Source organism: Takifugu rubripes, chromosome 16 (genome assembly GCF_901000725.2).
Source record: "Takifugu rubripes chromosome 16, fTakRub1.2, whole genome shotgun sequence".
Classification (NCBI taxonomy): Eukaryota; Metazoa; Chordata; class Actinopteri; order Tetraodontiformes; family Tetraodontidae; genus Takifugu; species Takifugu rubripes.
In genome coordinates, this window is record NC_042300.1 from 4040643 (window position 1) to 4064321 (window position 23679).

Consider the following 23679-nt stretch of genomic DNA (forward strand, 5'->3'; position numbering starts at 1 on the left):
CAAATAGATTTAACTGAAGCATTGTTGCTCTTCAGGTTTGAGATTAGTAGCCAGAAGAAATTGCAGATTATTGGCGAGTTCCGTCTTTCAGTTGTCAAGTTAAAACAAATCTGCGCAAACTCGCGCCAGTCACTCTTCCTCGGTTGAACAGCGACCCCTAGAGGTTACAGGAGGTACTGTAGAGACCAAACGTAACCGCGAAACCTTTTCTGGGTCATGAGTTTGATAATCAAAAAAAAAAAAAAGGGTTTATACGTTTGGACTCTAGATACAACACGAGATCCTATTTCCAGACCATCAGCTGGATCTCTACTCTGATCTTCCCTCTCAGGTGTTGATTGATGGAGCACATGCATCCAACAGGCACATTTTATAGTTTAATATTTAATAAAATTTCACTTCAGATCAGGAATCCCTTTCACCTTTCTTGCTTCCGCTCATCTGAAAAAGGAAAAAGGTGCCATTAGTTTATAGACACAAAATGCCTTTTTACCATGAAAACAACCATTATATTGGTTTCATTGAACAGACGCATTTCAGCAGATCAGAAACGTGGCCGGCCGACTCGACAGCCTCACATCAGGCGAGAGCAGCATGTGATAGAATAAAGGAGAATACCGCAGTGGTAGAGTTTGTTCAGTCTCTGGATGTCCAGCTTGCTGAGGTGTTCTCTCTGGCCGATGTCTCGCTCACTCGTCTTTGGTGACAATGTACGTTTTCCATCTTTACTGAAGAAGAACCTGCAGACAGAACACTCTTGCTGGGATTATTCAGCCATTAGGCCAACCAGGGCCACAGTGAGGAAGGACAGTACGAGGACTTACTCGCCATAGTGCATTATGGATTTGAGGTCATATGGAAGGTTTAGGGTATTGCCTTTTTTGATGCTGAAGTTATTTTCTTTACCTTGAATCAGAAAGATGAAACTGTCTGAACCAGACTTTTTTGGAAGTGTACTTTTTTTCCATGCCAACCTTTCAGGATATGCTCCCACTCTATTGTGACGTACTGATCCCGATCCTCGCGGGTGTGTTCATGGTGCAGTCCTAGAGCGTGCATGATCTCATGGCAAAGGTTCCCCACTGTACAGCTAGTCGGGAAGTACAACTTCTGTTCTCCTCCTTGACAACCAACATAAGATGCACAACTGAAGAAAAAAAAATAAAAAATCCTTATTTACACATTTTGATCAGACATTTAAAGGCAACGTGAGCCATCAGTACTCTCCTCACTTTAGACGGTCAATGGACTAAAACAGGAAGGTCAAGCTCACCCTAAGCCACCAAGCAATTTCAAGTAGCTGAACTCTGTGGAATGTGAAACAAAACGAATACATGAAGAATCCGAGATCTTCTTAAAAGCCTCCTGGATTTCAGTCTTCCGATGAGCTATCAGGAGGAAAAAATAAATAAATTACAGATTGTTGCATGTGTTCAATTGTCCTCAGAAAATCCAGAACCTACCCAGTGACTGATCAATGACGTAGGGAACAGTGGCATCCCCCCACACGTTCTTCAGGGCGTTCCTGTTCTCCTAAAATTCATTAACAATTCTTACTTTTAGAATGTTCTTAAAACTTTCCCAGCATCTGAAATGATCCAACTACTTGACCAAAAAGTCAAAATATTGTTAAAAAGTGTGGAGATTTATCTGCTGAAGTTAATGCTAATGTGACCAAATTTACATTCACAATCCTGCCCAGCTTTTAACTACAGTAGTCTCAACCATATGTAGGAAGTATATTTTCTTTGACTATACAACTACATTTTATGCAAGATGAGCTGAACTGATTACAAGATGCTGAAAACTGATGGGTAAACTTTGTGCAGTAGTATTTCCACAGCAATGCCTCAGTTACTCTGCACTTGTGGTCCTGGCCAGATATCCCCACTACGCCCCGTTTCTCTCCCCCCAAACGGGCCCATTAGCTCCACAGCTAAGCATGCAAACAGCAGGTAAACTTTGTTTGCCCGCCTGACCTCTTTAAAATGATATTTTCCAATTTATGATCCTCACCGATAACAAGATGTCTCCTTCATCAGCAGCCAGCTCATTACTGAAATCTGCAACAGAGAAATCATTGCATGTATGCAATGTTTAAGATTTTTCTATGTTAAAGATTAAATTTACCTGCTATGGTCTCTGGGCTGGCAAATCCTGGCACCAACACTGAACCTGCAAAATGTTCAGCCAAGTCAAAATTTCCTCATCTGGAAACTTACATAAAAAAAAAAAAAAACTCATCTGTTAGATTAAAATCTGCAGAAAGGAAAAAGCAAGAAATACCTTTTATTTTACCTTGTTTACATTTTTGTCTTCATGGAAACTGTCAAGTTTCCTTTACATGAAGTTGTTCTATTAATCATCTAAGGATTTTTGTTTTTATTTTATTTTTCATACCAACCTAGAGTAGAAGTTGTTTTGTTCTGGGTGACATTGAAGGAGATTTCACCAACTGACAAGAAATTCAGTCCAGTTAGTTCACTACTTCCTGGTCGCACAAGCATGATCATGACAACCATAAATGTGTTATCATAAATGTGGACACAAACCTGCAGCAGGACTTTCTACATACAGCGTGCCGTTCAAAATTTCACCAACTGTTGAAAACAAATCATCACATTAACATAGCTCAAATCCACTTAATTGTACTTTATGTTGCAGCAACAAGTGAAGGTCCAACCTGAAACAGAAGGTCTGACCTCCTGGTTTTGGTTAATGGGGACACATCCAGCTGATTGAAGAGAAATCACAAACTGAGGAAATTGGAAAAAAAAAATAAAAATCACAATCATTCATGTTTTTACCTGTCCAAATGCAGATAAATACCAAGAGCCACATTGTGCCCCTGCTATTCAACAGAGATTGAATACAAAGGAAAAACCCCTTTATATACCCGTACAGGTGTAATCTGTTGTCTAATTATAACCATTCTATGTCTAGCCTGTAGAGGGCGACACAGACAATCGGATATGACGCAAAACTGGTGGTTTGAACTTTTACATAAACTCTTTATTTCACTTTATTGTATTACTGCAGTGTCCAGGGATCACTGCTTCTGCTAGCACATAATTTAAATAATAAAACAGGCCAATACAGAGTTTTAGATCTTTGAACGTTTTCTCTTTAAACAATGTGATCTCCTCCTTCATAGAGAAGAATGGCCACTAGATGACGTAGTATGACATCAAACCATTCACTCTATAGGAAGCTCCAAGTAAACTTTCATTTGTTTATTATATTAAAATTTTAATTGATAAACGACGATTCATGTTAGATCATATAACTGACCTATGTCATGTGACGTCCTAGTGCGCCATAGAGTAAAAAACGAAAGGCAATTAAGTCAGAGTTGCCTCCTGCAACAAGAAATCATAATTCGATTACTAAAAAGGGTTTTGTCTACATTTATTTTGCAGCAGCGATTTTTTTTAATTCGTTCAGCTTCAGCTAAATAAAGACAGACCATGAACGCCGCATCATTCAGGCCTCGTGACAGTCATGTGACGTCTTGTCATGTGGCGCATTCACTTCCTCCTGAGCTGGAGCGCGCAGCCTCTGCTGTATCATGTCGTCCTAGTTTAGCTCCACGCACGGTAAACATGTTATTTCGAGATAAACGCGGCCCTCGTCCGTCTCTGAAGCTGCTTCTATGGTTATTGGCCTTCCTGGTATGTTCGCCAGTCCGGTCCGCGGCTGCTGGGGACGACAGCCTGTGGTACCGGGACCTCTGCAGGTAACAAACACACCTCTGACTCGGACACACGCACTGCTGCTGAAAACAGAACCAGTGACGCTGAGGACGATAGCGTGCCATCACGTCTTTTTAACACCAATGTCCTTCAGTGGTTTTAAATGTGACTCGAACCTTTCGTCATATGTCCTCTCTTGCGCACGTTCGGACGATATCGCAACGGAGGAGACGTCTCTTATGAAATGTAGCTCCAGACTCCGCTTTGTGTTCCGGTTTCAATTTCAACTTTCGTTGACGTTTCTAAATTCGCGCCGCACTTTAAATACACGCTCTTAAAAGGTGGCCTCTCGTAAGTTTAGATGAGCTAGCTAACGAGCTAATACTTATTGATTAGGAAGCTGCGAAGCTAATTCATGCCGTTAAAAGTGAGCAGCCAGTGGACGTTCTTATCAGGCGGGGGGGGCGGGGATCTGGCTGTAGCTAACTGTTAGCACGGATGCCACAGCTCGATAAACGTTAGCCTAGTTAAATAAGAAGCCTGACAACTGTGACACAACCATCCGATAAGGCACGGGTGAACACTGTATTAGTGTTGTAATCGAGGCTGCGTTGATGCAGCTGCAATGTAAATATGTAAATGTGCTTAAAAAACAAAAATGTGCTTACTTAACCTGTAAGGTTGGCCTGGTTGCATTTTGCTGCCCTCTGTTTGTTTTTCTAGCTTTAGTAGCCCTGATGGTTCACTGGAGACTTGATCAATGTTTAACTGCACTTGTGACATCATTTCATATTTCTAACAATACTTAACCTTAATCACAACTTTTCCTTCAGTATTATTCTACAGTTATTGTTTTTAATCATTCTATTGACTTGACTTATGCTGCAGCTACACATGGGAGGCCATAGATAAAGATAGTAATGTCATCTACACGCTGAAGCTCTGCGAGTCCTCGCCACCAACCAGCTGTGGTCCAGATGTCGCCGTGTGTGCCCAGAACCTCGGCACCAATACGAACCAGTCTGTCGGTGAGTACAGCAAAACTACAGATGACAACAGCAAAAATGATCAAGAGCTTCGATTGTGTAACGCAAAAACCGTTGAAGGCATCAGCGGTGTAATAGTGGCAGTGAATTTGGTGATGTGGTGATGTCAGACAGGACTGTCATGGAAACAAATGTAACAGTGTTGTGGTATGATGGTTGCAACACATACACACATGTGTCATAATCTGTCCTCCATTTCTGAGTTCTTCTCATCTGTCTCGTGACACCCAGACAGACGGACGTTTCAGGCCTCGGGGCTCGGCACAAGAAACGTCATTGTTGGGAGCGTGACGGTGTTGTTTTGGTTTATTGGTGTTTTTAACAGAAAAAACACACCAAATCCACAGGGACAGCTGTCAAATGTCCTGAAATCATGTGATCTTATGTGTTTTCCACATAAACATGTTTATGGTCTCGTAACAGTTTTTGCTCTGAGCTGTCTTCTTACATGTTAGAATCACTTAGGATAATCACACTTCTTTCTCTTATCAAACTTCAGTGGAAATAATCCAGTTGAACCTTTTTTCCCTCTTACAGGTAAGAAATCAGCCATGAGGTTTAGGAGAATGATGTCATCAAGTGTTGAGAAGACCAGTCAGCCAGAGTTATCAGCACTTTTAGTTCCTGTAGCCTGAATAATCAGTTAATGAATCCTTAAATGTCCTGCAGATCTGTGTCTGATGAAGTTTGTCAGCATTGATCAGTTTCTTTTTATCTCTGTTCATATTATTGAACATCAGCACAGTTATTGATTTAGAAACTGATTTTTTTACATCGTCATCTTTTTTTTTTAGCAGAAAATATCTTGTTTATCTTCCCTGTAATATATAAAAAATCCATTTGGCATTTTATCAGTTGGAATTCTCACTAATGTGATCTGATTGTTACTGTTTTTTGCAACATTTTCCTGTCAAAGTTAAATTTCCATTGTTACCGTGACGATTCCTGACATCAGTCACACTATCTATTTCAGATCTGCTCCACATTTTTCTGCATCAGCACCGTGATCCATTGAGGTTTCAGAGGTTTTGGATTTTATTTTGTTGTGTTTTTAAAGAAGTCCAGTGTCCTGGAACCAGGCCGTGTCCTCATGAAATCCGTTTGTCCACCTCCTAACTGAGTTCCTCAAAATGGATCTGAAACCAGCAAACAAGTCTCTGACCCTGTTTTTCCATTTTATTCTTAGTGTTGAAGTCCTCCAGGTCAGGACAGTTCAGTCGTGGGAAAAGTAAAAATGAATGATGAAATAGCCTGCTGATCACATGACCTGTGGTCACATCATCAGACATTACACACTTCTCAAGCTCTGAGGCATCAGAAGCAGAACTGAGAAAAGCTGATCAATCTGGTGTCCTGGTTTTAGCTCAGTTAACGGGCTTGTGATCAGTTGGTTCCCCATTTTTATGAGGAGAAGTAGAAGAAACATAAATGATTCCGTCTGAGACTTGACTGAGACATTCTGTCCGTCCTGCTGCAGTAGGCTGGTTTTGGTGTCACGGTTCACAGTTGATCAGTAATAATCCTGCTTCCACACCAGGACCCAGGAGTTCTGCTTTTGGTTGCTTGACCTGCTGTGAGTTGGTTTAACTGATTCCCACTGCTGTTGTCTGTCTGTTTTTTTTCCTCACATGACAGATGATGATGAGGCCTTGGCTGTTTTTAAAATCTTGTTTACAGAGCGAGAGGCCAGACAAGGTCACCGTCTGGGAACGAAACCTTCATGTTTCCTCCTGACATTAACGCTAACATCCAGCTCCTTTTAAACAAGTCCTCGTCCTCTCTCCTCTTCCTCTTCTGGTGTGTGTGTGATGGACTTCAGCCTCTGACGGTGTTCTGATGCTCCTGCAGGTGATCTGTCTCTGCAGAAGCTCTCCGGTCAGGTTCTGGACTTCAACACCACCACAAAATGTCAGGAAGGCATCAACACCGTTCAGACCAGCTTCAGCTTCCAGTGCGGGAAAACCATGGTGAGGCTTCGTGATGGTCCATAATGTTCCAGGAGCTGTGAAAGATGGTGGCACCTACCTTTGATTTAATTAAAACTTTAAGTCTGTGTGCGCGCATGTGACAGCGCTTGAGTCTGGTTTGTGGGTGCCATTCATGTTGGGTTGACATTTACACGCTGCTTCCTGTCGAGTCAGACTGAGGGGGACGCCGTCACTTTTGTGTCAAAATGGGGGAAACAAATGTGGTTTTCAAAGAAACTCAACAATCGGAAGCTAAAGAAAGAAACAATCATTTCATAGTTGGTTTTGAGGCAGATGAATGTTCAGGAAATTAGTTTTATTTGGAAAAGGCAACGCTCCCATTATTTATCTATCTGCACGTTTTGTTGAATTTTTAAATCCTTTTTTTTGTTTTAGGGGACACCAGAGTTTGTCGCTGTGTCTCAGTGTGTGCATTACTTCGAGTGGAGGACCTACACCGCCTGCAAGAACAATAAGTTCAAGCCACAAAAGGAGGTAAGTGGGGGTCATGTGACCAGTGGGTTGATGATGTGAGAATGTGAGAGGACGCAATGAGATGGCAAAGTTCTGACATTGTGAAAACATGCCTGATAATTTCAACTTTCTTATGCACACAGGCACCACTTAGTTTAGTTTGTTTTGTCTCCCCCTTCTGACCATGGCCTGAACAGCAGCTCAGCTCATAGTTGACAGATGGATGTCAAATATTCGCTTGTTAAAAACCAGGAGACTCGTATTAAAAGATGAATGAATGCTGTGTCCAGGTGCCATGTTACGTGTTCGACACGGACGGCAAGAAGCACGACCTCAGCCCGTTGGTCAAAGTGAGCGACGGCATTCTGGTGGACGACGGTGACGACAGCATCGACTTCTACATCAACATCTGCCGGAGCCTCAGTGAGTTGGGCAACACGCGACGAGACGACTGAATTTATAGTTTCCTCCACATCTTTTCATTTGAATTCTTATTTTGGAAGCCCTTTTTAACCATTGTCTTTATTTTTCAGACCTGCCTGGTAAATCCTGTCCAGAAGGTTCTGCAGCCTGCCTGGTCACCAGTCAGGGCTCCTTCAACATGGGGTTTCCCAAAAAGCGGCTGGAGCTGCTCTCCAACGACAGGTATCTGCACGTTGATGAAGGCTGTTTTCTTTAGTCTGTATTAGTTGGATATTTATCTACTGGGGGGGTTTCGGATGCCTTCCAGATTGAGGCTGCAGTATGAAGTCGACGCAGATTCCTCTCGTCCAGATATCTGCAAAGAACACGTTCCAGCTGTCAGCATCACATTCGTCTGCCCATCACGCAGATATCAGGTGGGTGTCAGAAACCTGGATCATCTGCAGACATGACCTTCGTTTCCTTCATTTGCGTGTACTAAACTAACCCTCAAAAGTTCAGAGGACGGTTTAGCTCTCATTCATAATTAGATTCAGAACTCTCTCAGGGCTCCCCTGGCTTCCCTAAAATATGACATCTTACTTGGTCGCCAGCTGTGGTAGCATTCTGTGATCTATCAAAACATGATTTCCTCATGCAACTAATGGAGGCTGTTTTCTGCCCTCTGCTGGCGGAAACACGCACAGCAGCACACTCGCTGACACTGTCCTTTTACTAAGCTGCACTCTTTTATGTGGTTTTAATCTGTCCTCACAGGGCAGCAGTCCTAAAATGACAGCAGATTCCAACTGTCGATATGAGATCGAGTGGGTGACCGAGTACGCCTGTCACCGAGACTATTTGGAGAGCCACAGCTGCACACTGAACAGCGAGCAGCACGATCTGTCCATCGACCTAACGCCACTCACCATGGCCTGTAAGTGGATCCTTCTCTGAAGAAACTGTACTCTTGGCTTTGGATGAGTCTGATATTGATGGCACTATTCAAATATGGCTGCCTGAACAATGTGTGTCCACAGCCACAGATGTTCCATACAGCGCGCCCTCCGGACCCAGCGGCGGAGCCGAAAGCTACATCTACTACCTGAACGTGTGTGGAAAAGTTGCCACCGAAGAATGTGGCAAAGAGAGTTTCATATCCTCCTGCCAGGTGAAGGCGACCGGAGGGCTGTCGAAGGTGGCTGGAAGATACAGGAACCAGACTCTACGGTATTATTTTATAACAGTTGGTGAAGAGGGTCAAAGAAGCTTTCTAAATGAACTTTTCTTTTATCCAAAATTTTAACGGCACTTTTCCCACCACATCTATTGTGATTCTGGCTGCAGGAATATTAAATTAATGGGTTATTGGCCAAAGGGTGGTGTTTAAATCTCAGCAGGTCCTAATCATTTCTGTCCTCCCTCCCTACCTTTTCTTCAGGTATTCAGATGGAGATCTGATTTTGATTTACCCAGGTGGATCCCAGTGCTCCTCAGGCTTTGAGAGAATGACCATCATCAACTTTGAGTGCAACAAGACTGCATGTGAGAATCTGCTTTTCATAATTCTATCGTTTTATTTTGAGTGTAGCACCACCCGGTGGTGGGAAAAACAATTACACTGGCCAAGGCCACGTTACCCTGACATGCTGCCGTTGAGTCTCCAACATCGTGCAGAATTTTTTGTGATGCAGCAGCTTTTGTGGAAAGTTGCAGTAAAGTTCTGATTCTCAGTGGGGTACTTCATTCAGTAAGATTATGAAAATAAGAGTTCTTGATGTTGTCTGCAGCCAATGGTGGGCGGGGATCTCCAGTTTTCACTGGCGAGACGGACTGCACTTACTACTTTAACTGGGAGACGGCGTTAGCCTGTGCAAAAGAGAAGGAGGATTTGCTGTGTCAAGTTCGGGACGGGAACAAACATTACGACCTTTCACCACTCACAAGATTCCCTGGTGAGGTTTTTTTTGTTTGTTTGTTTGTTTGCTGCCTGATGGTGAGACCCGCTGCTTCAGGATTTCCAGTGGGAACAATAAATGTTAAATTCTCTGTCAATTTTACCACAATGGCCAAAGATCACCCTGATGGGTGTAGTAGAGGCAATGACAGATTGGATTTACTGGATTGTCAAATCACATTGGATTTTTTCAATTCAGCAAACATCCATTATTTCTATTTACAATAACACTTGCTGTCTCCCTCACTCCATTGCTTCAGGCCCCGAGGCCAGTGGAAACTGGGAGGTAGTGGATGCTCAATCTCCAAAGTCGGAATCTCGTTTCTATCTGAACGTCTGTCACAAGGTGGTCCACTCGGGAGCTGCTGTCGGCTGCCCCGTAAATGCATCAATCTGTGCCGTGGGTAAGAGTCACATGGAAGAAGAGCTGTTTTTGATGGTTGTCGAGATTTAATGATTATCTCTCTGTCTTCAGATAAGAAAAATAATGCCATCAGTCTGGGCAGCTTTCTCTCATCTCCTCAGAAGACCCAAATAGGAAGTGACATCAGACTCGTCTATTCAGATGGAAGTTTTTGCAACAGCAAGAGGAAGCGGATCCGAACCATCCTGACACTGAAGTGCAAACCAGGTAGAATAAAGCAGATTAGGTCATCCTCAATCATACATTTCAACAGTTTTCCCTTGTATCATTATTATGATCTCTTCCTCTTGCAGGAGACCTGGAGAGTGCTCCCATCCTTCGCAGCATTGCGTCTGATAGCTGTGTGTATGAGCTGGAGTGGTACACCGGCGCTGCTTGTGTTCTCTCAAAGACGCAGGGAGACGACTGCAGGGTTGAGGATCCTCAAGCTGGTACGACTTGAGTGAATGTTGCACAAGAAAATGACCGAAAGGTGTAGAAAAGTAAAACATATGTAAGCCGGCTACAATGCTGCACTGTCACTTGATGCCGAATGTCTTTGCACTTAAGTAATTCCCTACTCAAATCTTCAAATTTTGCACACAAAAAAGTTCCTACAAAGCTTTTTAATACTTTGTTCTTTATAAAGAAAACATATGAAGAAGTACAAACGAATGAACTTATGAGCTATAGGATGAGGATGACATCACGGGAGAGGAATTCCAAGTATATTAACTTCCACACCTTTAATTTGTCATTCCACAGACCTCTCCTTCGACTTATCTCCCCTCACCAAAGCTGACGGTGACTTCTACACCCTGAAAGTTGACAAGTACAACTACTACATCAATGTGTGCGGTACTGTCAAAGCTGCTGGCTGTCCTGAAACCTCGGGGGCCTGTCAGGCCGAACAGAAGCCGGGAGTTTCTGAGAGGTGAGCTGGAGCTTAAACGACCCGACTCCATCAAGTCATTTTCTGTTACTGCGTGGTTGCTATGGCGACTCTGAAACCATTGTCCCCTCCTTTAGAGCCTGGAGTCTGGGGCAAGCGAACGCTCGTCTGTCTTACTATGACGGCCTGATTCAGCTGGTTTACAGTAACGGTTCTCAGTATAACGATGACAGACACACAGCCAGGTCTACACTCATCTCCTTCCTCTGTGACCCAGACGCTGGTGCTGGACACCCTGAATTCCAGGTAAAGAAGTTCAAACTTTTTAAAAGTGCATTTGGATTAGGATCTAGTTCACCTGTAATAGATTTGTATCTCTAAACTTTATTCCAGGTTGAGGACAGTAGAACGTATAATTTTCACTGGTACACATCCTACGCATGTCCTGTAAGGCCTCACGAGTGTTTGGTGACCGATCCCGTCACGCTTGAACAGTACGACTTGTCCAGGTAACGGAAACAGAGCAGAACTCGTCCCATGTGCAACCTTCTCAAATATTTGCTTTTTCTGATTTACCATCTTCTGCTTCCAGCCTGTCGCACTCCACATCTGCCAACAACTGGCAGGTCATGGATTATTCGGACCCCCTCAACCCGAAGAAGTATTACTTCAACATATGTCGGCCAATGAACCCGGTTTTGGGCTGCGACCGCCATGCATCTGTCTGTCAGATGAAATATGAGCAGGTGTGCAAGAAAAGAAAAGTAGCTTCACTCATTTACCGCCTGTAAGGAGGCTGCTGGTGTATCGGTAAACAATTTTAGCTTGTTCCTGTCTGCTCTATGTTCTTTTCAGGAGTCTCTGAAAGAGGTGGTGTCAGTCAGCAACATGGGTGTTGCCAAACGTGGACCCATCATCGAGGATCGTGACCGGCTGTTGCTGGAGTTCACAGACGGCTCTGTCTGCATGTCGGACGGCCAGAACCTGTCGTACTCGACCCTCATCCACCTGTCGTGCTCCAGAGGAGCTCAGGTGAGGAGGTTTTGCACTTAACGGGTGGAATGTAGCTTTTTGGCACTGAATAAATTTATTCTCGGGCATTTCTGTCACAATGTGTGCAGTCAAGGAAGCCACATTTCATGATGTACCAGAACTGCACTGCTTCCTTCATGTGGGAGACCAGGGCCGCCTGTGCCGTCACCACCACCAACAGTCAAGTGAGTTTCTCGCTAATCTTCTCCTCTTGTCCTGGGTTTAACTCGGACTGAGGCACGTTCACTCAGAAATTAATTCCCCGTGTGCCAGAACTGTGCTGTGGTGGATCCAAACACGGGCTTTGAGTTCAACCTTCAGCTGTTGGCCTCCGAAAATGGATATCAGAAAACTGCAAACGGAAAAGTCTTTCTGGTGAGGAGGGCGCTCGAGGGTGATCGTCGTTTTCCTTCAACAAGTTCACTTCATTTGCGTTTTCTCATTAACCTGCAGGTAAACATTTGCTCAGATGTGAAAAAGTGCGGGGCTGGGATTGCTGGCTGTGTGCTGGAGGATGGAGTTCCTGTGAGTCAGGTGGGGATTGAGAAGAGCCTCCAGTACTCCACCAACGGCCTGCTGACGCTTAAGTACAAGGGTAAACTGGACAAACCCACAGGTATCAGCACTGGCACACAGCACAGCAGTTTCTGTTCATGTAGTTCTGCATGCAGTTTTAGGAAGTGCTGGAGTTTAATAAACGCTGTCATGCTACCGAGCTACTGCAGCCGTCGTTAACGTAATTTTTCTTCTTCATCAGCAAAACGGGACACTTTCACCATTAATTTTGTCTGTGATCCAAACTCTCACCCCGGCTCATTAAATCTTGTACGAGAGGAGATGAGTACGTTGTCCACTCACGTGATCCACGACGTTCTCTTTGAGTTCTCCACTGCTCTGGCCTGCATCCCAGCCCCCGTTGACTGCCAGATCACTGGTATGCTCCTTGTTCCTGGTAGTTCTGTACTGGAGTGGAGACCTCAGCAGCTGTTTAACCTCCTCTTTTTCCTAAAGATTCTCATGGGAACGAGTACGACCTGAGCCACTTGACCCGGGACGCAGATGATGCACCCTGGGTTGCCATAGATACAGGCGCCATCAAATCACGCCAGTTTTACATCAATGTCTGCAAACCCCTCCCTAACCTGAAAAACTGTCCAGGTTGGTGTCATGCAGGCGAACACACACACACACACACACACACACACACACACTGTGTTAGTTAAGGATTATGCGACAGATTTTGAATCTTTTAAGTCTACTCCTGTCAGACTTTGTTAAATTGGTTCTTTTTGACCTTGCAGTGGGTCCTCTGGGGGCCTGTGGCTTGATTGATGGAAGAGGTTACAACCTGGGATACGTACAGTCCAGCCCGCAGATGGTTGAGGACGGCTCCATCAGCATCATTTACCAGAATGGAGACCAGTGCGGCTCCACATCCTTCTACTCAACTCGGATCATCTTCCAGTGTGACGAACACCCAGTGAGTACCACAGCCCCCAGTGAACCTTGGCTTTTATTTGGGCTTTGTGATTAAATTACACCCAAATATGATGGCAGGGGGGAAACATTCATGTACAGCCTTGGTTTGGGCTGCCTGAAGGACAGAAATCTGTGTTCACATCTTGCGTCTGTCTGCAGGGCTCCCCCATGTTCGATCGCATAGATGGTTGTGAGTACGTGTTCATCTGGAGGACGTCTGAGGCCTGCCCGGTCAAGAAGTCTCAAGGTGAACAGCTGGAAATTTTAAAAAAAATAAAAAAACGGCTGCTACAGTGATCCCTCGCTATATCGCACAGGCACAGCTGGGACTGTGAAATACGCCAGTGACAATGTTTCCAACCTTGTATTACTAGATTAAAATTATTGTTTTAAACAAATTTTGGGCTTTAAAACAGGTTTTGATTTTTGGTTTCATTCTATAGTTCAGTATTGCATTGTAAAAATAAAAATAAAATAAATAAAGCTGACTACTTCACAGATTTCACTTTTCGCGTGTTATTTTTGGAACGCAACTCCCGCGATAAACGAGGGATCACTGTACTCGAATCCTTTCAAAAATCGGTAATCGGGAGTTAAAAATACCAATCAGAGATCTGACCTCGTTCCTCCAGGTGATAACTGTCAGGTCCGTGACTCCAGGAGTGGTTATGTGTTCAACCTCACTTCGCTGAAGGGGAAAGATTACAGTGTCCAGAATGGTAAATACACCTACCACCTGTCTGTCTGTGGAGGGCTGCAGAAAGATGTCTGCACCCACACAGACACCAGCCGTAAGATGGTGGCTTCCTGCCAGGTGGAAGGAAGCAGCCAGAAGATCGGAGGTACGGAATTATCAAAAATCGCTTCGCGCTCCCTCTCAGCTAAGCAGTAGTAGGTTACATCTGTCTTCTCCTGCAGGAATAGCAAACCAGGTTCTGAGCTACGTGGGAGACCAGCTCATCCTCAAGTACACAGGTGGAGAGACGTGTCACAAGATTTACCAGAGGTCCACAGAGATCTACTTTTCCTGCCACCCTGACAAGAATCCCGTGAGTGTTTCTCAGAAGCAGCAGAATCTAAGAATGTTTCTGTTAGATTCTTACCTGTAAATGAAATCTGAGCATCAATGTGTATGTTTTTAAATAATTTTTGTCAATTTGTAAACTAAATTGACCAGGTAACGGCTGCAATCTTTTTATTCCCATGAAACAAGTGTTTTCCTGACTGATAATGCCTGATTTGTTTAAGGGAGCGCCAGAATTCATCAAGGAGACCCCCGAGTGTACCTACATGTTCAGCTGGCCCAGCGCTCTGGCCTGTGTTCCAGTCAAAACCACCAGCTGCTCCTTCAAGTAAAACTCATCTTTTCTTCTCTGAGACTCAAACATCAAATGTTTGATCTGAACTGTTGGCGAAATGTCGGTTCAGGTCTTAAAGAAATGTTCTGTTGAGCTAAAACCTGTTCCTGTGGTCAGTGACGGTCAGGGCCGCTCCTATGATCTCTCCCCTCTGGCCCTGGATATTGGAAACTGGGAGGTGCAGCTCTCCACTGGCGACACCAGTAAAAAGATCTACATCAATGTGTGCAGGTCACTGGTGCAGATGGGAGGTCCGTATCTGTGCGGCTCACGGTCATTTCCTCGTACTCTTCAGCCTCACCTGTGCGTTTTACTTCCTGTGTCAGGCTCGTGGGCATGTCCGTCCAGTGCAGCAGCCTGTATGAAGGTCGGAGATGAATATGTGAGTCTGGGCCACGTAGAGTCCAGCCCCACACTGGAGACAAGTGTCCTGAACCTCAAGTACACTGGCGGCCAGGCCTGTCCACGGAGTAAAGGCAACCGCACGAGCATCATCCGTTTTAAATGTGACAAAGTGGTGAGTGATGCGAGATTGATTTTTAAGCCCTCGGTACTTCATCTGTCAGCTGATTTCTGACTGGATGTCTGTGGGTCTCTTCCTAACGCAGGATTCCAGGCCTATTCTCATCTCTGCCATTGAAGACTGTGTGTACACTTTCCTCTGGTTAACACCTGTCGCCTGCCCTCTAAACAGCACCCAGCAGGACGAGTGCAGGGTCTCCAACCCCGCCACAGGTCCGACATTCACACGTCCACGAGGCTCTGAATTCAAGGCCTGGTTCAGTTGAGAAAACGTGGCATAACCGTCGATCCTCTGCCATTTATGTCCTGCAGGTCATCAGTTTGATCTCAGCACCCTGACAAAGGTCGGAGGTTACACTGTGTACGATCATCGTGACCAGAGGAAGATGTTCCGCTTGAACATCTGTGGAACCTTGCCTGACGCTGGTTGTGGTCCCAACGCTGGTGTGTCTTTATTTTCATTTATATACTCTGGACTAAACTACAGTAATATGTGCCACCAATATGCATAAATATCTTAAAACCTTTCCATATTTAACATGGAGTTGATCATATTTTTATCCAGTAAGAACAAATAATGCATTGGGAATCATAAAGAATTCACTGGCACAACTCCTGGTTACTTTTTATTATGGCTCACTCATTTGTGTGGTTTGTGTAACACATGACGCGTAAGGAGACACTTGATATTCTGCCTTTTGTTGAATTATTGACTGCCGTGACTATTCTGCACATTCCTCCACCTCAGTTCATACCAGCAAACAACAGGGACTTTTAAAAGATTAGTGCAGGCAAGGAATTGGGGAAAATAAAAGGACCGCATTCAAAAAAACACGCACTGAGAGGACAGAAAAGGAGAAGCTGTTTAGGCCCCCAGCCTGCAGCTGTGATGGAACACTGGGCGTTTCCCAGCCAACCAGTTTAGTGCACAAGGGAATTCTCACACTTGCATTTAAATGTGCTCATTTAAATTTTTCCAGGATTTTGACCTGTTTGTCCTTTTTGTTTCCAAACTAAATTAACCGTTATAACTATTCTGTTGTAGCTGTTTGCATTAGTGACGCCCGCACGGCCACAAGCGGCGGTCAGATGAGCAAGAAGCTCTCCTACAAAGATCAGGTTGTGGAGTTGACATACGAAGGAGGAAGTCCGTGCGCAGCAAACCCTGAACTGAAGCACAAAACAGTCATCCACTTCATCTGCAGGTCAGATGACAGAAGAGAGAAATCCTGCCGTCTTAATACTCTCAATGTTCACATCATCCTTCTGTTCCCTAGGCTGCCGAAAATGGGATCAGCTAATCCAGAACCTGTTCTGATCTACTCCGACTCTGAGACCTGCACGCACTTCTTCTCCTTCCACACTCCGCTGCTCTGCGAACAGACTGTACGTTTGTTTTCTGATTAATCTGAGCACTAATGGCCGTGTCTAAGCTCTCTTACCGTTCTGTTACCTGTTCAGGCAAAGTGTTCAGTCCAGAATGGCTCTGATCTCATCGAGCTGACACCTCTGATCCACGCCACTGGTTATTACACCGCCACGTACGAAGCCGTGGAACAAAGTTCTGGGTCTCCAGACTTTTACATCAATGTCTGTCAGCCCCTCAACCCCATCCCAGGGGTCAACTGCCCCCCTGGAGCTGCCGTCTGTATGGACCCCGATGACGGCCCTCCTGTGGTAAAACTGATTCACTCTACGTTCATCTGCTTTGTTGGACGTTGTACTCATTCATTTTGCTCATGTTCTGATCATTTTGAGACCAAACGCTTGTTTTGTTTCTCCTGTAATCGATCTCGCTCTCCTTCGCAGGACATCGGTCGAACGACCAGCGGCCCCGAGATCAACGAAGCAACGGGAAAAGTCTCCATAACCTACCTGAGCTACACCAAGTGCGCAGCCGATCCGTCCAGGAACTACACATCTACCATCATCTTCACCTGCCAGAGAGGCCTGGAGCTGGTGAGTGCTGCCCCCCCCCTGCTGCTGCACTCCTCTGAGCACATCTTTAACCTCTGCTTCTCCTCTGAACAGGGCTCCCCTCAGATGCTCAGGCTGCAGGGATGTGTGTATCTGTTCGAGTGGGCCACTCCCATTGTCTGTTCAGACGCCACCAGCATGAGCGGCTGCCAGCTCAACGACTCTCAGCTCCAGTTCAGTTTTGACCTGTCTGTCCTGTCGGGTGATGTTCAGGTGACTATATGAGTTGTCTATGCTGATATTGGATGGATGTACAGACGATGATTTCTGTTTGTGGTCAGTAGCACCGACGTATAAAAGCGGCGGCGTTGAACGCTGCTTTTTCCCTCTTTATGTCGACAGTGTTTTTTAAACTAATGAAAATATAGTTTGATCTTAAAATTGTGTCCAAATATGTGGTTATTTACAGTGTTGTAGTAAACAGACGATTCTGTACCTCAGGTCCCCACCAGCTCCGGCACCTATCACATCAATGTCTGCGGCTCGGTAACAGAGCCGTCCTGTGAGAACAGCGCGGTGTGTCGAGTATCTGGTTCAGGTCCAGAGAAAATGGCGTCATCCTATGGCATCAGTAAAGTCATGACGATGGACTTTAAACACGACAATCAGGGAATACTGATGGAATACAGAGAAGGAGACGCCTGCTCGCCAAGTGAGTTTTTGGATCAGAATCACAGACTCGTATCCAAATCATGATTTAAAAGTAAGGGTCTTGACTTCCACTACAGTGACAAGCGATGGCGAGGTCTGCGTGCTTCCCTTCACATTCATGAAGAAGTTGTACAAAGAGTGCACTAAAGACGGAAGGACGGAGGGCAGGAAGTGGTGTGCTACCACCGCCAGTTATGACACAGATGGAAAGTGGGGATTCTGCACCGAAGGTGACAGAACACAAATGATGTATTCTGCCAGATAACAAGCAGCTGATTTGACCTACTTTCAAATTGTGTACGCCCTCTACTGAGGAGGGGGGGGGTTCATGCCTAAGTGCAGAAGCATGCACAGGAACAAATGAACTCTGGGTCACTGTGAATTTTGGTTTGAACTTGTTTAGCTAACACCTAACTGGATTTATTATGTTAGAACCAAGAACAAGCCGAGGACTCGCCCCAACCCTTTGTTCATTTTTGTCGCCTCTTCCAGCTTCTGCTAAACGCCGATCCTCCATATTATTCATCTGCGACTATTCTGCGGGTCACGGGACCCCACAGTTGCTATCAGAGACGGCGGGTTGTTTAGCCACGTTTGAGTGGCGGACCAGCGTCGTTTGTCCCCCCAAAAAGATGGACTGCAAACTGGTGAGCCAGCATCTGACCTTTGACCTCCGATCCCTCTCATCCATGACCGAGCCCTGGAAGTTCGGCCACCATGGAGACTCGTAAGTGGACGGAAACCTCACACACACAGAAACGATGCTGTGTAAATAGTCATCACAACTGCTCTTTGATTCAGGGGCAACAACTTTGTCACTGAATCCACACTTTCACTGCGTCCCCAGGTACTTCATGAACCTGTGTAAGGGTGTCCACGGAGGCTCGACAGGTTGTCCAGAAGATGCAGCCGTGTGTCGGCGCTCGGCAGCAGGAAAAACCCAGGTCCTGGGCCGGGTCTTCACTCAGAGAATGAACTACAACGGTGGGTGACGGCATGAAACTACCGTGAAACATTTGTGACAAACTTGGTTCTTTTCCATCAAACCGTCGGAGGTTCTTTCTGAGTGTCTCCGTCTTCTCCTGCAGACGGAGACATCTCGGTCAATTATGCCGCTGGAGACGACGTCTGCGGGAAAGGTGTGAAAGCCACAACTGAGATCCGGCTGAGCTGTGGCTCCACCGTGGGACGCCCAGTGCTTATCAGGTCTCACACACACACACACACACACACACACACACGTGGAGGAAGATGTGGCAACTGACGATCTGAAGTGCCACTGATTTACTTCTCATTTTTAACTTGAGTTAATGTCGGACTGAGTGTTTGTCTCCAGAGTTAAAAGATGTCCTGCATGAGCGTCACAGAGGACATTTACTGGGGCGGGGGGGGGGTTTATGTAACAATCTGTCATTTCCAGTGTTGCGACATTTTTTTAAACCAGTTTTTCTGGGTATTTGCAAATTTCTGGAAAAGTTCTGTCGTGAAAAAAAAATAACAATGATTGAAGTTGTCGAGCGCAGCTTTAAAGGCTAAAGTGCCGATTGTTGCGCGTCCTGCAGTGTCGACGAAGCCACGTGTGAGTTTGTGATCGGCTGGGAGACGCGGCTGGCGTGCGCGGTGAAGCAGCGCGAGGTGGAGATGGTGAATGGAACCATTGAGGTTCCCGACTCGGGAGTCAGCCTCAGCCTGGGAGCGCTCTACTTCAGGTGAGGCCCCATTCTTCCTCCATCCGTTCATTCCTGGCCCTATTCTTCAGCCCTACTAACAGACCGACGCTCGTCTGGCCTTTCAGCCACCATCAGGCGTCTGGAGACATCCGGTCCAATGGCGATAGCTACATCTACCACATCCAGCTGTCGGGCCTCACCAATGACTCGTTGCCCAGCTGTGTGGGCGCCAACATCTGCCAGGTCAAGATCAACGGAGAATACAACCGCAGGATCGGCTTCTCCAGTGAAGCCAAGTACTACGTCAAAGGTAGGTTGGGGCGGACTGCTCTGACCCTGGGCCACCCCGCACATCTAACCCAGGCTCGCTCGTCCCTTAGGTGCAGCTCTGGACGTGATGGTGCCGTCTATCTCCACCTGCGGCCGCGAGGAGTCCAAGACGGTGTCGTCCACCATCATGTTCCACTGCAGCCCCTCGGCGGGCGTCGGCATCCCCGAGTTCATGCTGGAGACGGACGAATGCCAGTATCTGTTTGTGTGGCACACGGACGCCGTCTGCGTTCTAACGTGAGGAATCTTTGAGTCTTGGATGGTAAATTTCAGGAAGGATGAATGTGAAAGAACTTCTTCTCGTGCACAAACAACAGAACTGTGGAAAGGTCATCGGACGATGACGGCGGGACGTTGCCTCTGCTGAAGCGGAGCCAAGCGTTGGGGGTGGTGCTGACCATCCTGTTGGTTGGGCTGACCATCTCTCTCCTGGGACTTCTGCTCCACAAACGAGAAAGAAGGTTGATGGACGTCATATTTTAGACTTATTAGTCCTCATTTTGTTCTTGTTTTTGTTTTGTTTTTTAAACTCGTCTCATTTGCTGACAGGGAGCTTGTGATCCAGAAAGTGGCCAACTGCTGCAGGAGGGCAAATCAAGTCTCTTATAAGTACTCCAAGGTGGGTCGAACCTATTGTCTTTAGCAGCACTTTTCAAAACCCGACATCCATCGTGTTCCTTTGCTGAAATGTTCCTATTCTCTAGTTTGTATTCTTGTTCCACCCCAACACATTCTGACTGAACATTGTTGAGCAGCAACGAAGCGCCTCTCCTGTGTGAGGACTAAACCAGCTTTTGGTCCTAAGGTCAACATGGATGAAGATGCTGGCGAGGAGGAGATGGAGTGGTTGATGGAGGAGCTTGAGGCTCCGCCCACATCCTCTACCTTATCCTCCCAGCGGGGCCGGAGTCACCACAGCAATGGCCACATCACAACCAAGCCGGTGAACGCGGACGGCCTGCGCTCCTTCACCCTGGACGACCAGGAGGACGACAGCGAGGACGAGGTGCTGAGCGTCCCGGGTGTGCGTGTGCTCAAACCACCCGGCGCCTCCAGAGGCTCGGCGGCCCATCGCAGCGTTTTCCTTCAGGTGAGCGCCACTTCCTGTATCAGTTGTGACTGTTTAGCGCCCCCTGTGGTGATTGCGGGTATTGCAGTGCTGCTGTATTGTATCGGATGTTCTTGATTATTGGCCAATCACCCGTCATTGGCTTTCAGGAGGAAAGCGACGAGGACCTCGTGGGGCTCCTGGAGGAGTCGGACAGAAAGAAGAGCGGTAAACTCCGTTTCTCCGCTATCACCCACGGCAACAGCGTGGCAGCCAACAGGAAACGAGAGGAGGACGACAGTGACGAGGACCTCCTCAGGGTGTGATGTCACTCTGTCCTCGCTCTCCTCACCTTCCAATCCGAACTCTTCTCTCAGTGAATGTGTCCGTCAAAGCAGCAACAATGAAACGCCAACTGTAAAAAGTAGTTCCTCTTTTCTGGGATTCTCTTTTTTTTTTCTTTTTTTTTTTGGGGCTTATTTGGCGGATTGCACCTTTATCTAGTCCATGCTGACTCCTGCTGGTAGCGCGTCTTCTTTATTTATTAATAGCTGATTATTTAAAATGCTCTTCAGGTAATTTTCTCCTAGTTCTATAGAAACACGGACGTTCTGCCACATTTATCAAATACAGACGGCGCCGCTCAAAGTCTCGACCGGACTGGGGGGAAAAAAAAAAAAAAAAAACCTTTTTCAACAAACCGATTCTGTAATGTTCTTCTGAAAGCACGCCATGGCTTTAGCACCTTACTGTAGCATCCGTCATCTCAAAATCAAAGGTGTCATTTCAGACTGGGAACGTTCCGTCGGGACGCTATTTGATAACTATCGCAGAATCGTGGAGGGAAATCTGAAGCTATCAAAGAAAAATGAGAAAATTAAAGGGGGGGGGACAGGTTCTTTCCCAGGAGGGAGACGGTGAGGTTGTTTCTAAAGGGAATGAAGACGCGCGCTTGTCTGGCTGTTTACAGTTGCTACCAGAGCAGATTGTTCCTCTTTCTTCTCCCGGTGGAGAGGAAAGCGCGATGCCTTCCTGACGACGATTTAATGAATTTCTTTGAAGCGTCAACGATAGATTTCACTTTTGTCTCGTTTTCATCAGAGATGTTGTACATTCGAATATACAGATGTTCTGTCATGTGGATTTGTTTTTTGTTTTTTGTCTGGTTTGTCTTCATCGGTGAATCGCTCACACTCGTGTTTCAATGATCATTTTAATGTCTGATCAATGTGTGTGTGTGTGTGTGTGTGTGAAAATAAAGGTGGCCTTAGGTGTGAATGGACAGATGAGGACAGGTTGGAGCCGGCTCGTTGGGTGGTTGTTTTTTGGGTTAAAATTCTCCTCTCCTGCCACAAGCCATATTCTCTGCAGCGCTAAAGGTTGTTTGGTTTCGTGTATAATAATTTTTTTTAAATTAAATATGGTTAAAAATATTTAGAGGGGAAAAATCTTTTTAATAAAAGGTGCAAATTTATGAGGATAAAATATGGATATTCATGAATGATGCATATAAAACCAGTAAATTTCTAAAAGTTTTACCATCAAAATGTGTAAAGATACTTTTAATCCCTGATGTTGCTTTTACTTTCAGTTTGAAAGTTTGAAAAGACCCCCAAATAAAATCTTGCAGTGTTTAGACTTTGGTTGTTCTTTCAGGCTGCAATCAATGAGTCTAATTGTTGATTTTATAGAAATATAACCAATAATTAGTTTAATTGCAGGTGTTAATGTCACCGCAAGTGTTTTGATATGATACAGTATTGGTCACATGACCTCATCTGCAGTCAAAACAAAACAAAAGCCTGAAGTTGGCAACCCACAAAAAAATCATCTTTTTAGTTCATCCAAGTAAAACTTTGGAAACTTCACTGTTTTTATACAGAAGGATCACAAGAATATATTTGCTGGCTTCTGTTGTTTTTAACAGCAAAACCGACCAATCGGATGAGAGGACTTGGACAAGAATCCCAAATGAGGAATTTTTTAGATCCCAAATGAGCAGGCAGGAAGTCTGTTTCTGCAGTGTTCAGCACCAAAGTTTGAGCTTCATTCTCAGAGTTCTGAACTGTCTCCCATGGGTTGTTTTGGGGGTTTTTAATCACATCAAACCAGTTTGGGATGTGATTTTGGTCTAATTTTCAAAATAATGTAGGTTTGGAGAGACTTTGAAGAGCACAAAAGCTTTCTGATGGTTCGGTACTGGTGTGATCATGTTTGTGTTGGTCATGTCTGTTTTCATTTTCAGCTATTTGCCTGTTTTCCTATTTTAAAAGCAGTGATGTAAAAAATAAAACGCATTATTTGAATAAATAAGAGCCACTGTTAACTGCATTTGTTCTTTAATCAGGTATAGATTAAAAAGTTTTGAGATCAGATCTGAATTTGTTGGAATTAACTTCAGATGTGGGTCTGGGATTGGACCGTCTGACTCTAACAAGTTCTGAAATTCCCCAAAAATCAGATCTTACATCTGCTGTGAATCCAGGTCCTGGTGTGTTTGATTCCCTCACCTGCGTTTCTGCTTGCTAACGGGGGTGTATTTTCTTAAAATAATAGACTGAAATATTGGCCAAAACTAATAATGTAGGTAATTATTGTTGGATGGACTTAAATGATTATATTTATCTGACTACAGATTAATGTCAAATCTCAATATGCGTCGGGAACATTTAATTATTGACCGAGGTGACGGCTTCAGGTTGACCTTCTGTGCATGAAAGTGCGTGTAGTTGATCTGTAAATGCCCTTTGCACCCATGGCAGCACTTAAAAACTGGAAT

The 23679-nt window shown here is 45.2% G+C and overlaps 2 protein-coding genes across 5 annotated transcripts; one reads left to right on the top strand and one right to left on the bottom strand.

Annotated features, from left to right (window-relative positions):
• Nucleotides 1-363: 363 nt before the first annotated feature.
• Nucleotides 364-2939, bottom strand: LOC101076666 (low choriolytic enzyme). Of its 4 annotated transcripts, none has more exons than XM_003971493.3 (12): nt 2808-2939; nt 2684-2734; nt 2553-2600; nt 2405-2455; nt 2131-2175; nt 2017-2063; nt 1464-1533; nt 1274-1388; nt 975-1147; nt 825-906; nt 619-740; nt 364-441 (listed from the first exon to the last, which is right to left on the bottom strand). In XM_003971493.3, exons 1-12 carry the CDS (start codon nt 2839-2841, stop codon nt 419-421), a joined length of 861 nt encoding a protein of 286 aa, XP_003971542.2. In that variant the 5' UTR covers nt 2842-2939; the 3' UTR covers nt 364-418. The 4 variants fall into 4 exon arrangements, with proteins under 4 accessions (XP_003971542.2, XP_011610175.2, XP_011610176.2 ...); XM_011611873.2 differs by having other exon boundaries at nt 2684-2756; nt 2830-2900; XM_011611874.2 differs by lacking the exon at nt 2553-2600.
• A 576-nt stretch (nt 2940-3515) lies between these two features.
• On the top strand, nt 3516-22536 carry igf2r (insulin-like growth factor 2 receptor). Its single transcript, XM_011611872.2, has 50 exons — nt 3516-3736; nt 4581-4720; nt 6587-6705; nt 7102-7200; nt 7470-7602; nt 7713-7824; nt 7910-8018; nt 8359-8518; nt 8622-8811; nt 9023-9126; nt 9372-9536; nt 9799-9942; nt 10014-10169; nt 10256-10393; nt 10707-10875; nt 10971-11139; nt 11227-11342; nt 11426-11579; nt 11689-11865; nt 11955-12050; nt 12139-12240; nt 12319-12481; nt 12623-12799; nt 12877-13023; nt 13167-13345; nt 13504-13591; nt 13977-14186; nt 14263-14393; nt 14593-14696; nt 14820-14953; nt 15029-15219; nt 15311-15437; nt 15537-15668; nt 16270-16429; nt 16502-16610; nt 16686-16901; nt 17034-17183; nt 17256-17414; nt 17643-17853; nt 17930-18082; nt 18345-18579; nt 18700-18836; nt 18941-19058; nt 19415-19561; nt 19648-19832; nt 19903-20089; nt 20170-20313; nt 20402-20471; nt 20658-20942; nt 21071-22536. The coding sequence occupies exons 1-50, from the start codon at nt 3603-3605 to the stop codon at nt 21224-21226; spliced, it is 7491 nt and encodes a 2496-aa protein (XP_011610174.2). The 5' UTR covers nt 3516-3602; the 3' UTR covers nt 21227-22536.
• The last annotated feature ends 1143 nt before the right edge of the window (nt 22537-23679 follow it).